The sequence below is a fragment of the Mytilus trossulus genome, chromosome 11, assembly GCF_036588685.1.
Source record: "Mytilus trossulus isolate FHL-02 chromosome 11, PNRI_Mtr1.1.1.hap1, whole genome shotgun sequence".
Taxonomy (NCBI): Eukaryota; Metazoa; Mollusca; class Bivalvia; order Mytilida; family Mytilidae; genus Mytilus; species Mytilus trossulus.
The window spans coordinates 59,321,050-59,336,570 of record NC_086383.1 but is presented as its reverse complement, the minus strand read 5'-3'; the positions used below and the strand labels follow the sequence as shown (position 1 = coordinate 59,336,570).

The window sequence follows — 15,521 nt, the reverse complement described above, 5'->3', positions numbered from 1 at the left end:
AATGTATTCAATACAGTATTGAAATTAAAATTTCACAATAATCAATCATAATATAACTTCAACACAATACTAATCAATACTTACGTAATTATATATAGCAACTTTTAAAATATAAATAAAACAAGCTGATCAAATAATCTAAAAAAAATAATTATGACTAACAAATGACTAATATTGTCATAGTTTTTATAAATATTTCGGAAGTATTTTATGGTAACTGGACTATTTTCATCATTAACTTAAGCCTAGTATAGAGTTAGTTGAGTTTTATTAATAATGCAGTGAATGTTCTTTTTTATTAGTATATATATATATAAAATAGTATATAAAAAAACCTTTAAAAAATAAAAAAAAAATAAAATGAGAGCTTGAGGTGGTACCCAACACTTTCACTAAAATTAATTTGGCTCGTTTAATTTTCATAAAAATTTGACAAGGTATTAACTTTGACCGTTAACAAAAATATAAAAATTTCAAAAGTTTTGAATCAACCATTTTATAAGAAAAATTACACTGGTTATATAGCAGTTTGACAAACACCAATTTTAATCATTGAGAAGCTTAATATTCCCTTTACAACACAACGTAATCAAAACGTTTAACTGATTTGACGGAGTTATCTCCCTGTAGTGTTAGGTACCACCTTAATTGTTTTGTTTTATTAAACCAAGAATTTAATGTAACTATGATAATATAATTTCCATAGCAATCCTTGATAACCTTTTTAAAAAAGGAAATGTATTCCAAAGTAACAGTAAATATTTATTTCAATTAATTTAAGTATTTTTTGGTCAAATTAACATGGCATACACAAAGCACTTTAATATGTTCAATTACCTCAGAAGATGTGTGTTTTACAAGTAAAAAGAAAGCCATATTTTCTTAAATTCGGGTATTACTTATCTAGTACATACATGTATATTCGAAAGGCCTTGTTATTTAACTTAAACAGGATGTTGCAATTTTGAATCAATGTTATTTAGAATTTAATATCTCTGACCAGGTGTGATCTTATTTATGAGTTTGCCCCCAAGCAGAGGTTATTCTTTATATTTCACCACTAATCAGAAAAAACAATTTTAATTTATTTATTTAATTTTATCCCTTTTTGATATAAGTTATATATAATAATTTTTTGTCATCCTAAATATAATAATAAATATATTTCTAAGATAAGGTTAAATTTTTTTATAAATTTTGTTGGCTGTTGTCAGTTAAAAAGAAATTTATTTTTACAGTTTAAAAAGTAGAGGTTTTTTGGTCTAGTATGGTTCAGACTGGTCGAGTACTGTTCAGACCTTTGGTTAGGTATGGTTTAGACTGGAAAAATAGGTCGAGTACATGTCGAGAGTTGGTTAATAGTTATCAAAAGTACCAGGATTATAATTTTATACGCCAGACGCGCGTTTCGTCTACATAAGACTCATCAGTGACGCTCAGATCAAAATAGTTAAAAAGCCAAATAAATACAAAGTTGAAGAGCATTGAGGATCCAAAATTCCAAAAAGTTGTGCCAAATACGGCTAAGGTAATCTACTCCTGGGGTAAGAAAATCCTTAGTATTTCGAAAAATTCAAGGTTTTGTAAACAGAAAATTTATAAAAATGACCATATAATTGATATTCATGTCAACACCGAAATGCTGACTACTGGGCTGGTGATACCCTCGGGGACGAAACGTCCACCAGCAGTGACATCGACCCAGTGGTGTAAATAGTTATCAAAAGTACCAGGATTATAATTTTATACGCCAGACGCGCGTTTCGTCTACATAAGACTCATCAGTGACGCTCAGATCAAAATAGTTAAAAAGCCAAATAAATACAAAGTTGAAGAGCATTGAGGATCCAAAATTCCAAAAAGTTGTGCCAAATACGGCTAAGGTAATCTACTCCTGGGGTAAGAAAATCCTTAGTATTTCGAAAAATTCAAAGTTTTGTTAACAGAAAATTAATAAAAATGACCATATAATTGATATTCATGTCAACACCGAAATGCTGACTACTGGGCTGGTGATACCCTCGGGGACGAAACGTCCACCAGCAGTGGCATCGACCCAGTGGTGTAAATAGTTATCAAAAGTACCAGGATTATAATTTTATACGCCAGACGCGCGTTTCGTCTACATAAGACTCATCAGTGACGCTCAGATCAAAATAGTTAAAAAGCCAAATAAATACAAAGTTGAAGAGCATTGAGGATCCAAAATTCCAAAAAGTTGTGCCAAATACGGCTAAGGTAATCTACTCCTGGGGTAAGAAAATCCTTAGTATTTCGAAAAATTCAAAGTTTTGTAAACAGAAAATTTATAAAAATGACCATATAATTGATATTCATGTCAACACCGAAATGCTGACTACTGGGCTGGTGATACCCTCGGGGACGAAACGTCCACCAGCAGTGGCATCGACCCAGTGGTGTAAATAGTTATCAAAAGTACCAGGATTATAATTTTATACGCCAGACGCGCGTTTCGTCTACATAAGACTCATCAGTGACGCTCAGATCAAAATAGTTAAAAAGCCAAATAAATACAAAGTTGAAGAGCATTGAGGATCCAAAATTCCAAAAAGTTGTGCCAAATACGGCTAAGGTAATCTACTCCTGGGGTAAGAAAATCCTTAGTATTTCGAAAAATTCAAAGTTTTGTAAACAGAAAATTTATAAAAATGACCATATAATTGATATTCATGTCAACACCGAAATGCTGACTACTGGGCTGGTGATACCCTCGGGGACGAAACGTCCACCAGCAGTGGCATCGACCCAGTGGTGTAAATAGTTATCAAAAGTACCAGGATTATAATTTTATACGCCAGACGCGCGTTTCGTCTACATAAGACTCATCAGTGACGCTCAGATCAAAATAGTTAAAAAGCCAAATAAATACAAAGTTGAAGAGCATTGAGGATCCAAAATTCCAAAAAGTTGTGCCAAATACGGCTAAGGTAATCTACTCCTGGGGTAAGAAAATCCTTAGTATTTCGAAAAATTCAAAGTTTTGTAAACAGAAAATTTATAAAAATGACCATATAATTGATATTCATGTCAACACCGAAATGCTGACTACTGGGCTGGTGATACCCTCGGGGACGAAACGTCCACCAGCAGTGGCATCGACCCAGTGGTGTAAATAGTTATCAAAAGTACCAGGATTATAATTTTATACGCCAGACGCGCGTTTCGTCTACATAAGACTCATCAGTGACGCTCATATCAAAATAGTTAAAAAGCCAAATAAATACAAAGTTGAAGAGCATTGAGGATCCAAAATTCCAAAAAGTTGTGCCAAATACGGCTAAGGTAATCTACTCCTGGGGTAAGAAAATCCTTAGTATTTCGAAAAATTCAAAGTTTTGTAAACAGAAAATTAATAAAAATGACCATATAATTGATATTCATGTCAACACCGAAATGCTGACTACTGGGCTGGTGATACCCTCGGGGACGAAACGTCCACCAGCAGTGGCATCGACCCAGTGGTGTAAATAGTTATCAAAAGTACCAGGATTATAATTTTATACGCCAGACGCGCGTTTCGTCTACATAAGACTCATCAGTGACGCTCAGATCAAAATAGTTAAAAAGCCAAATAAATACAAAGTTGAAGAGCATTGAGGATCCAAAATTCCAAAAAGTTGTGCCAAATACGGCTAAGGTAATCTACTCCTGGGGTAAGAAAATCCTTAGTATTTCGAAAAATTCAAAGTTTTGTAAACAGAAAATTTATAAAAATGACCATATAATTGATATTCATGTCAACACCGAAATGCTGACTACTGGGCTGGTGATACCCTCGGGGACGAAACGTCCACCAGCAGTGGCATCGACCCAGTGGTGTAAATAGTTATCAAAAGTACCAGGATTATAATTTTATACGCCAGACGCGCGTTTCGTCTACATAAGACTCATCAGTGACGCTCAGATCAAAATAGTTAAAAAGCCAAATAAATACAAAGTTGAAGAGCATTGAGGATCCAAAATTCCAAAAAGTTGTGCCAAATACGGCTAAGGTAATCTACTCCTGGGGTAAGAAAATCCTTAGTATTTCGAAAAATTCAAAGTTTTGTAAACAGAAAATTTATAAAAATGACCATATAATTGATATTCATGTCAACACCGAAATGCTGACTACTGGGCTGGTGATACCCTCGGGGACGAAACGTCCACCAGCAGTGGCATCGACCCAGTGGTGTAAATAGTTATCAAAAGTACCAGGATTATAATTTTATACGCCAGACGCGCGTTTCGTCTACATAAGACTCATCAGTGACGCTCAGATCAAAATAGTTAAAAAGCCAAATAAATACAAAGTTGAAGAGCATTGAGGATCCAAAATTCCAAAAAGTTGTGCCAAATACGGCTAAGGTAATCTACTCCTGGGGTAAGAAAATCCTTAGTATTTCGAAAAATTCAAAGTTTTGTAAACAGAAAATTTATAAAAATGACCATATAATTGATATTCATGTCAACACCGAAATGCTGACTACTGGGCTGGTGATACCCTCGGGGACGAAACGTCCACCAGCAGTGGCATCGACCCAGTGGTGTAAATAGTTATCAAAAGTACCAGGATTATAATTTTATACGCCAGACGCGCGTTTCGTCTACATAAGACTCATCAGTGACGCTCAGATCAAAATAGTTAAAAAGCCAAATAAATACAAAGTTGAAGAGCATTGAGGATCCAAAATTCCAAAAAGTTGTGCCAAATACGGCTAAGTAGACTGTTTCAGACGAGTCGAGTAATAGTTCGGACTATTTTCAACGGCAAAGATAAGGGTCAAGTACGATTCAGTACAGTCAAGTATGGTTCAGACTGGGGTCGAGTAATGTCAAGTTAAAGTCAGACCAATTCAGACTGGTCGAGTAAAAATCAGTACTGTCGAGTACAGATAAAGGCTATTTCAGACTTTAATTGTTTGTAGTGCGAGCATCTCTGGAAAGACATTTGATGGAGTAGTGTCTCCGTTTTGATATAATTATAAAGTATAAAAAAGAAGATGTGGTATGATTGCCAATTATACAAATCTCAACAACAGACCGAATGACACAGACATGATTAATTATAGGTCACCGTACAGCCTTCAACAATGGGCAAAGCCCATATCGCATAGGTTATAAAAGGTCCCGAAATAACAAGTTTCTTTATACCGAACTTAAAATGTGATGAAACATGACAGTATGTGTCCATCAGCAAAACAAACAATTCAGATGAGAAAACTAACGTCCTAGTTTATGAACAAATAATGATCGGAAAACAAATATGCAACACATCAACAAACGACAACCACTGACTAACAGGCTCTTGATTGGGACAGGTACATACATACATACTTTGGCGGAGTTAATTATGTTAGCGGGATCCCAAACCCTCCCCTAACCTGGGACAGAGTAGCATATTAATCTATTGCAATAAACATTCATAATTTCAAATAAAATTTGTAGATTTAGCTAACTAAGTCCTTATATTTGTATGAAATAACATTCGTTTATAGTGGAACATTGTTTTAACAATGAATTAGCTACAATTAGAATTTGCTTGCTAGTCCCTCTCTGTGATGACAAATAGACAACTCTTGATCATTTCCCATTCAATCTATCATGAAGGGAAGTAAGTTCATGCAATTTGCATTCATAGTCTATTTCAAAAATGATAAAAAGTTCTTTATATTGGTATGTAAAGATTTTAAACGATTCAAATTTATGAAATTATATTCGTACATCAATTGTTTTGATACATCAATAACAAAAACTGAAATATATTGCATTGATTCATTTTGTAATTATTCAAAATTATATCAGAAACCTAAACATAATTATAAAAAAATGAATCTGTTAAGGGGAGACAATTCTCGTATAACTTTTTTGAATTGGCACATAATACCACGGAATGTCACTCATCATACAAATGGCACATCCATATAATTAATTAACTGCGCAATCGTGCTCCACCTTCAATGATGATTCTGAATTATAAATATAACCAAAAGTTGTTAATCTATAGATAGTGAAGACTAATGAAAGCTAACCCACTGTAAAAATATTTTTTTGCACTTTTTTAAAACTTCCTCAGAAAAATTCTCGAGCCACTTGACTTTCATAGCTCAAAATTAACGTTTTTATAGAATATTTGAATAAAGTAGTTACAGATTATTCGCTTCTCAAAGTGTAAGACGCAATAGAAATCGTATGCTTGCACACTCTTACCGAAATACGGATTTAATTAAGTCCTAAACATTTTGACATTTCTTTGTATATTTTTTTTAATCGAAAACCGGTTTAAACAAATCACAAATACGTGTTAAGATCCGACTAAATACCTATTTCCCGATATGGTCAGATAAAATTGCTAGACAGAGGTGTTTCAGTATACCATTAGAACGAAGCATAAACATCAACTGCAAAATACTAAACTCAGGAGATTTATAACGATAAAGTACTTAATCTATGGGATGGGTTTTAGTTGATTTTAGTCTCTGATGCATGAGTTTTTATTATTAATAGTTTTTGGTTTTTTAACTACATTGTAGCTGTCAATAACTGCCAAGTACTCTCAAATCTTATTTTGATGTTCAGTTGACCTGTTTATACTATTTGTAAATTTTCTAAAATTGTTTTCGACTGCTCTCCTTTGGATAGTCTCTTCCTTTTGAGTTGTGGAAATAGTAAAACAATAATGTTATTTAGCAAATATTTATAATATTTATTTATAATACTGAAAATAATAATGTTGAAAATGGATACAATAATTTAAAAAAAAAAAAATGAATGTTGAATGTTGAATATTGAACCAACTTGACATCCGTATCAAATAAATGGTTGTTTATATATATTCTAAATTTGATGAAATTTGGTTGCATTTAGATTTCTTTGAACTTCATCTGAAACATTGGAAATAATATGTATGTACAAAATGTAGCATTGACAGTTCCACTGGGAAATCGGTTTATAAATGTAAAGAACGTTTGTAAAAACAGACTAAATTTGATCACTTTATATTTTTATTTCTTGAAAATCCATACACACTCTTATTAAATGTTTCCTTATTCCGTCAATTTGTAAGAAAGCTCTACTAATACGTGATGATCTCTCCAAATAAGGTTTTGATACAATAATTATGTACTACTTTATTACATATTTATGAAATTCAAAAATCACTTCTCTGCATACAATTTAGTTTATCTACAATAACCTTTAATGATCCTGAATCTAAGACGTCACAGGACGACCTAACTAGAGCCGCTCAAGAGCCTGTGTCGCTCACCTTGGTCTATGTGCATATTGAACAATGGACACAGATAAATTCCTGACAAATTGTGTTTTGGTGATGTGTTTGTAGATCTTACTTTACCATGTTTACTGAACATTCTTGTTGATACAATTATCTCTATCTATAATGAACTTTGCCCAGTAATTACAGTGGAAAATATTTTCTAAAAATTTACAAACATTTATGAAAATTGTTAAAAATTGACTATAACGGGCGATAACTCCTTAAAGGACCATTTTAAATTTTGGTTATGTTGACTTGATTGTAGACCTTTCTTTGCTGAACATTATTGCTGTTTACAGTTCATCTCTATCTATAATTATATTCAAGATAATACCCCAAAACTGCAAAATTTTATTTAAAATTACTATTTTGGGGGCGGAAACCCATCAAGGGATTGCCTGATTTGTCAGGGCAGATAGATCTTGATCTGATAAACAATTTTATCCCTTGACAGATTTGCTCTAAATGCTTTGGTTTCAGAGACATAAGCCAAAATCTACATGTCATCCATATGTACTATTTTTAGCCATGGCGGCCATCTTGGTTGGTTGGCCAGGTCACGCCACACATTTTTTAAACCAGATACCCCAATGATGATTGTGGTCAAGTTTGGTTAAATTTGGCCCAGTAGTTTCAGAGGAGAAGATTTTTGTAAAAGTTAACGACGACGGACGACGACGACGGACGCCAAGTTATGGGAAAAGCTCACTTTGCCCTTCTGGCCAGGTGAGCTAAAAATCAATAAGAATAAGAATAAGAATAAGAATAAGAATTTTATTAGTTTGAAATCCAAACAATAGGATTGTTACTAAAATACACAACAAAAAAACCAAACAAACAGGCATATTAAAATTACAAAACGATAGTCAATAAACAGTTACACTACAAACATGTAGCATTGAAAGAAAAACAAAAACATAGATTAATAGTATTAATTATAATACTATTTTTGACAGCATGATGATTCTTTCTTATAATATGTGACCAACTATAAAAGCCTGGTTTCTATGAAGTTAATTTAAAGGTTAAACATTTTAATTAGCTTTGAAAACTTGGTAGTATAACACCTTTTGACTAACATAGTAATGTCAATTACTTGGTAAGATTGAGCTAAAGTATAAATACAACTATTACTCATGCCATCAATCGACTCCTTACAGGAATCTATTCATTCCAAGGTTGTTCTGTGATGCGAGGACTGATATACAGATAAACAACCTGTTCTAAGTCAGGAATCTGATGTACAGTAGTTGTCCTTCGTTATTGTAATTTATACGTGGTTCTCGTTTCTCATTTTTTATATAGATAAGACCGTTGGTTTACCTGTTTGAATGCTTTTACACTAGTAATTTGGAGCCCTTTATAGATTGTTGTTCGGTGTGAGCCAGAGCTCTGTGTTGAAGGCCGTACATTGACCTATAATGGTTTACTTTTATAATGTCTTATTTGGATGGAGAATTGTCTCATTGGCACTCACACCAAATCTTTCTTTATCTAAGTACAAATACCGTAAACCAAGGCAAAACAGAAGGTTCCTTCATGTTAGTATATATACAAATATAATGTTTACAACGTACAACTCCAGCATGTTGTAAAAAAAGGTAGAACGTATTGATAATTGACAAATATTCTGCATACCCTGTTTTATGCTGAACAAAGTACTGTATTTGTCATTTTATTATCCCTTTGAAACATATTAACTTGGAACTTGGTACATTTACTATTTATTGTGTTTTGTCATTAAAAATCATTTGCAATATTAGTAACATACATCATTATATTATACAATTTCAGAAGAAAAACTAGAGGTAATGCCAGCAAAGATCCAACAATGATATCCTAATCTCATATATAGCAATGGCAATATTCATGATTTGCTTAGGTAAACTTAAAACAATACTCTGATACAAAACGAGAGGTTCTCAAAAAGATTACTTGGTAAAGATTCTCAGATAGTTTTAAATTATTTCAATTATCTGTGTTATACATGTTATAGTGGAAACAAAAGTGTATTGAAGATATAAAAATTGGCATTGAAATAAAAAAAAAAATCGCCATTTAAGAGCAATTACTTCTATAAAAAGTCGTCTGACAGTTTTGACATAATAGACAATAGGTACAGCTCAACATTCTGATCTTTTGTGACCCCTTAAAATAATTTTATCTATGGCAGTTTTCAATACGATAGGCAAAACTTGCATTTTACCCCTATCTTCTATTTTTAGCCATCTTGTCATCAGACATATTTATTCTAGATTAATATTCAAAATGATTATTTTTTGTTAAGTTTCCTTCAATTTGACCAAGTAGTTTCAGAGGAGAAAACTGTTTAAAAGTTAACAGACGACGGATGACAGAGGCAAAATGATAAAAAAAAATTAATTGGTATCTCTACCAGGTAAGCTAAAAATTACTGGTGTACTAGAACTGAAGGAACTCGCAGTTCATGTATTCACAGTTTAGGAATGATATTCAAAATAACAATCATGTTGATAACAAGCACACACCGTTAAACATAATAAGAAGATAAGGTGGTTTGTTATATAAATATATCACATTTAACGTTGAAATAAAGTTATTATTTACACAAAAGGCGAAAATGTTAGCCTTTTTTGGATCCCTAATTTTTGAAAAAAATATGAATGAGAAACACATCTTGCTTAATAGAACTTATTGATCATTATATGATTGAATTCAATGAGACCACTAGCGTATGTTGCTTTTGTTTATTATTTATAATATGAACACTCTCACTTGTAAAAAAATGCAGCATCTGTTTAACTATATACATGTACAAAAAAAATGATTATCAAATAATTATAGGGAACAGAACATAAATTTACTTCTAGCTACTATCTTTGAATCAATAGACTAGGTTATACCCGTCATCTTTGTTTACTACCCTTACACATTTTTTGTTATCTTCTTTTACACATAATACAACAAATAAAGTGTTACTCTACACGATATGTTTTCTTCACATAACTAAGTCCTTTAGCTGCTTTAATATGTTTTAAAGCTACCATAAGTCGGTAGATTGTTGGTTTCACCATCTTTATTTCATTGCAATTCTTCCATTTGGTGAGAAGATCAAGAACTTGACCATTCAAATCCCTAGGAAAATTGTATAAAGTCTTCTTAATGTCCCCAATGCTTAGACACAATTCAACTCCTAAGTGAACAACGCAATCACCAATCAGGTTCTTATCTGTCAAAGCATTAATTACATCATCTGACGGAACATCTTGTAGGCGGCTATGAGCTTGTTCTGTAAATAATTAAAGTTAGCTAAATTGATTGGAAATGACACAATATAACATGATAATAAAAAAATATTAAATCCTGGATCTTTATATATCCAACGTAAAAATAAGAAACTAAATTACAAAACTAAATTAAAGTTAATCCAACCCTCCACTTTCAAATCATGTCCGTGAATTAAAATATCATTTTGTTTGTCATGTTTGTTTGCACTCAAAGAAATGATATAAAGCAACATATGAATTGAATAATGATGTCCAATAACTAGCAATTAAACAATAATAATAGACCTACCCACTAAAGTATGATCCTCTCTGTGTATCTGAAATACATCAATGATGAAATGATGAGAAGTCTATGATCATGATGATAGCATAAAAGATTAAAAAGAAACGTATCCCCCAAAAATGGCAAAAGACAATGTATGATAAGGTCATTTTTTTACTCCTGAATTCAAAAATTAAAAATCAATTTTAAATCTAACAAATAAAATTCAACAGAATTTGATAAGGTTGGGTTGTTTTGTTGGTTTACGAATTCTAATGTGAAATAGTCTAGTAGATTTGGTCCGGAAAAAAGAAAAGAAAATTCTTACAAAACATAAATACATATATTTATCGATAATATTTGTTATTTCTAAATATTATTGCTCTTCTATTGTAAGCATACAATTGGTCAATGCATGCTATTGTCATTTACTGGTAAAAATGGTGAAGTCCACGGAACAACCTAGTTACACATATCTTTTTACAAACATGCAGGAGACAAGGTGAATATTGGGGTTTCAGCACGAAAGCATCATGAACATGTGTAATGAAAATTGCAAACACGTCCCACAAAAATAAGATATTTGGTGGTTTCACCAATTGAGTCTGTTCGCCCAAATTGTATACAAAACAATCAGACCGAAAGAACCCAGACCAAAAGTTTTAGATAGAACAGATCACAGGCGAAAATAAACTAGTGGAATGCCAATCAGGGCGAACAGACCCAGATTCTGAAAATAACACTTTACCATACTTATAATATTCGAAGAAATAGACATGTGAATCAGAAAAACAAGTATGCCAGTTTCATTATAATACGACCCCAAAATTTTTTTTGGATCGTATAATGGTATGATGTCGTCGTCTGCGTCATCCGGAGACACATTGGTTTCCGGATAATAACTATAGTTAAACATGTTAAAGTGAATACATCTTCATAGTTTTTTTTCAGTTTTTTCAGAAGGTTCACTTCCACAAAAGGAAGGTTGGGACTTATTTTGCGGACGAAGTTCCCAAACCGATTAGGAATAAGGGGTCCAAAAGAAGCATTTTTCTAGTTTCAGGATAATAACTTGTGTAGAAAAATTTCAATTGCTCTGTGAAAATTGGAAACACGTCCCACAAAAATAAGATATTTGATTTCACCAATTGAGTCTGTTCGCCCTAATTTTATACAAAAACAATCAGACCGAAAGGACCCAGACCGAACAAGTATAAGGTAGAATGGACCACAGGTGAACATAAACTAGTGAAATGACAATCAGGGCGAACAGACCCAGATACTGAAAATGATACTTTACACATAGGAAGAAATAGACATGTGAATCAGAAATACAAGGATGCTAGTTTCATTTTTTTATGCAATGATACCGATATCCCGTTATTCTCCGGTGCTCCTGGGGTAGACAGATACTGCACCACATGTGGCACCCGTTAAATTGATCACGTAAGTACAAATTAAAGCCGGCAATAAGTCTTATTTAGTAGATCACATTGAAGGAAAAGAGGACAGAATTGTGTTCGACATTTAGAACACATCCATTGCCATCCGTTGTGAAACGAGGTACAAGTAACTGTGTACATGATTTGTATTTTGTAGAGAAACGTTTGTCTGATGAGCACAATTGTAAGGCTAGTATCTGTTATGAGGTTTTTTCATGACCTTGCTTTTGTACCATGTTTAAATACTGTCAACCTTGTCAGATAATTTAAGATTATGGAAGTCATTATAGTTAGTCACTGTGACAGAAGAAATAATCATGATGATATCGGAAGAAAAATATTTAAAAAAATCAAATAAAAGAATTAGTTCAAATATTCAACCTGACACAGATAATGTTGTCTTTCAATAGCTGTCAGTGCCTTCTGGAGTTTTCCAAACGTTGCAGTCAATTGGTCACTTTCTGTTTTATCCCTCCATTCAAACAGTCCCATCAACATAAAATCCATAGGATTTGAGAAATAACGAAAATTTAAGTTGTCGTAATCGGCTTTTTCCATTCCAAGTTCAATGAAGAAGTTGTAGAAGTCTCCAATGCCTATTGTTCTTGCTAGTTGCACGAAATGTTGATCATCTGGTGTCAAGAGTTGTGCTTCTATTTCAAGACCTGGATTTATAAATTAGTTATTAGAATTAATATGGGAATATATGTCATCAATACTGACAGGGAAAGTCAAGATCATGAAATAGGCGGTATATGTATTTTTATGAACTCATGTTGCTATATTTGCGCAAAAACTAATATGCTCAAATACAGATGAAACATACTGCATATATCTTTGTTTCTACAGACACAATTCCACATAATATTTTATTGCATAAAAGATAATAACCATCACTGGATGTTAGACAAACAAATTGCTACTCGTTTTGTTTTCTGTTAACTAGCTTTAGTAACCATGTACATGATGTAACCTCAAAAATCTTTCATAGAAACACAAAAAAAAAAATTAATGGTGCTTAAAAACACTCAAGATATATTTTACAACTGTCAAATTGAAGGACATATATATTTTTTTAGCGAATTTTTATAAAGAAACCTAATACAACGTCCTATGATGCGGTGGTATAACACCAACAAGGTATTGAATTTAACGTTCAAATGCGGAAGCGGCTGCTTATATAACATATAATACTATGAATTGCATCATTTATATTGTGTACCTTATTTCTCCATTCATATTTCAAATACATACCTAAATTAATATGAGCTCTTTTTTTGCCTTAGTTGATTATGAGAATATAGTTTCGAAAAGTATGAACTGAATCATGAATTCAGACAAGTTGCATGCGAAACAATCATTACAACACTTTTTGTGGCTTACACACTCATTCGTTTACCGTACTCAATGTATATATGCACAGTTAATTCCAATATAATGATAGGGATACACTCTAAGATAAATAATTGGAGGATGACATGCTTTTTTTGAAATGTCAGGGCTGTTCTACCTCATGAATATATTACATTGACTGTGTTTGGCAAAACTTTTAGGAATTTTGGTTATCAATGCTCATCAACTTCCTACTTTTATATTTGACATTTTAAACTTTTTTGGATTCGAGCGTCACTGGTGAGTCTTTTGTAGACGAAACGTATGTCTGGTGTAAATACAAAATGTAATCCTGGTTGTTGACTTTATTTGCATAGTATCAATATCAATTAATGTTTCTATATATGTCTTGTAGTTTTATTCATGTTAAATGCTCTTTCCATGAATAAATTTTAAAATGATGAAAAAGAATACGTTAAATCAATCTATAATATTTCATTACCTTTACAATTTGAGTCACACTGCTTCTTATTCTGAAATAAATCACATGACCAGCTTTTATTTTGCAATACACTTTGCTTTTGATAGATATTTACTCACAATATAGATTTCATGTTTTGAATGTGTTTTGTGGTTTTTTTTGTCCCTGTGCTGTCTGTTCACATAAGACAAATTATTAAATAATTGGTGACACATTGATATTTTTCTCTTAGATTCCTTTTTGTTTTTAAACAATCAAACTTGAAAATTGTCACAAAATGCCTGCATAAGATTTACAGTTATCATTTTCTAGAAAGTTATATTAAACATTGTATGGGATTCATTTTGTTTTAAATGTATATGCAAACAAAAAACGTTTCCTGACGATTTTATGGAAGTCCATTAATGTGATAACCTCTGCTGTTAATTCAATGACTGACAGATGGTAGAATATCTTCCAAAACAGAACTTGTGAGCAATAATTGCTTTAAAATGATTGCATAACAAGAAGTGCTTGGTAAAAATTAATTAGAAAGCAATTGATTTAAAAAATATATTTAAACCTTATAAATTCTTAAAATATGTCTCGCTTTTTTTGTTATGTTGATAGTAAAATGTTCATGTTGATCCTAAAATAGCAATATTTAAATATGGAAGGTAAGCAACTAGTAAAAGTTAATGAACTATGACTGACTGTGCAGGGCCAAAACATCTTTATGGAAGATAGACATGTCAAATGTTTGTACAACTGCATACCATATATCAGTGACCTATCAATGGAGGTTTTCCGTGCACTGACCTAGTCAAAATGGTTCATGTAAACTAAGCAAAAGTTTCAAAGTCCAAAGACCATGACTTATTTGGCGGGAACAAATAAAGTACATGGAAAAGAGATGTGCATGTGTTGATACAACTGCATACCAAATCCCATTGGCCTATCCCTAGTAGTTCCCCATAATCATTAACGTATACATGTAAACTAAGCAAAAGTTTCAAACGGAATGAACTATGAGTAAGGTAATAGGGCCAAATAATTTCCATCGAAATGATATTTACCAATGTAATACAACTGCATTCCAAATATCATTGACCAACCATAAGTTGTTCCCCATTATATAACATAATCACAAGCTAATACATTGTCAGACACAACATACCTATATCTCGTTTTTTTTTTACTTCTACAACACAAACAATTATCAAAATTAAATACTGTGATTACTGACAAGAAAACATTATATTGCCACATTATGAACTGTGCATTAAGCAATCATCAATCAATCAATCAATCAGTCAATTAATTAACTGAAAATATGATGGATATTTTCCCCCAGAATATGAAAGCTACCATTTGACTTTCATCAATGATCATTTACAGCACATTTCAGTCAGTATGTAGCTAATGATAATATCTTTGGTTAGCTCGCTTGTTAGCTGAACCGTGAAGTCATTGTTAGGTATAA

At 32.3% G+C, this 15,521-nt stretch overlaps 1 protein-coding gene across 1 annotated transcript in view; it reads right to left on the bottom strand.

Moving 5' to 3' along the window:
• Positions 1-8,132: 8,132 nt before the first annotated feature.
• LOC134690199 (uncharacterized) overlaps positions 8,133-15,521 on the bottom strand; it is a 36,515-nt gene continuing 29,126 nt past the window's right edge. The window contains exons 10-13 of the mRNA XM_063550176.1: positions 14,081-14,111; positions 12,628-12,911; positions 10,832-10,859; positions 8,133-10,544 (exon numbers count right to left, since the gene is read on the bottom strand). Of these exons, the coding sequence (XP_063406246.1) occupies positions 10,231-10,544; positions 10,832-10,859; positions 12,628-12,911; positions 14,081-14,111 (657 nt within the window). The 3' untranslated portion in view covers positions 8,133-10,230. The remainder of the gene's footprint in view (positions 10,545-10,831; positions 10,860-12,627; positions 12,912-14,080; positions 14,112-15,521) is intronic.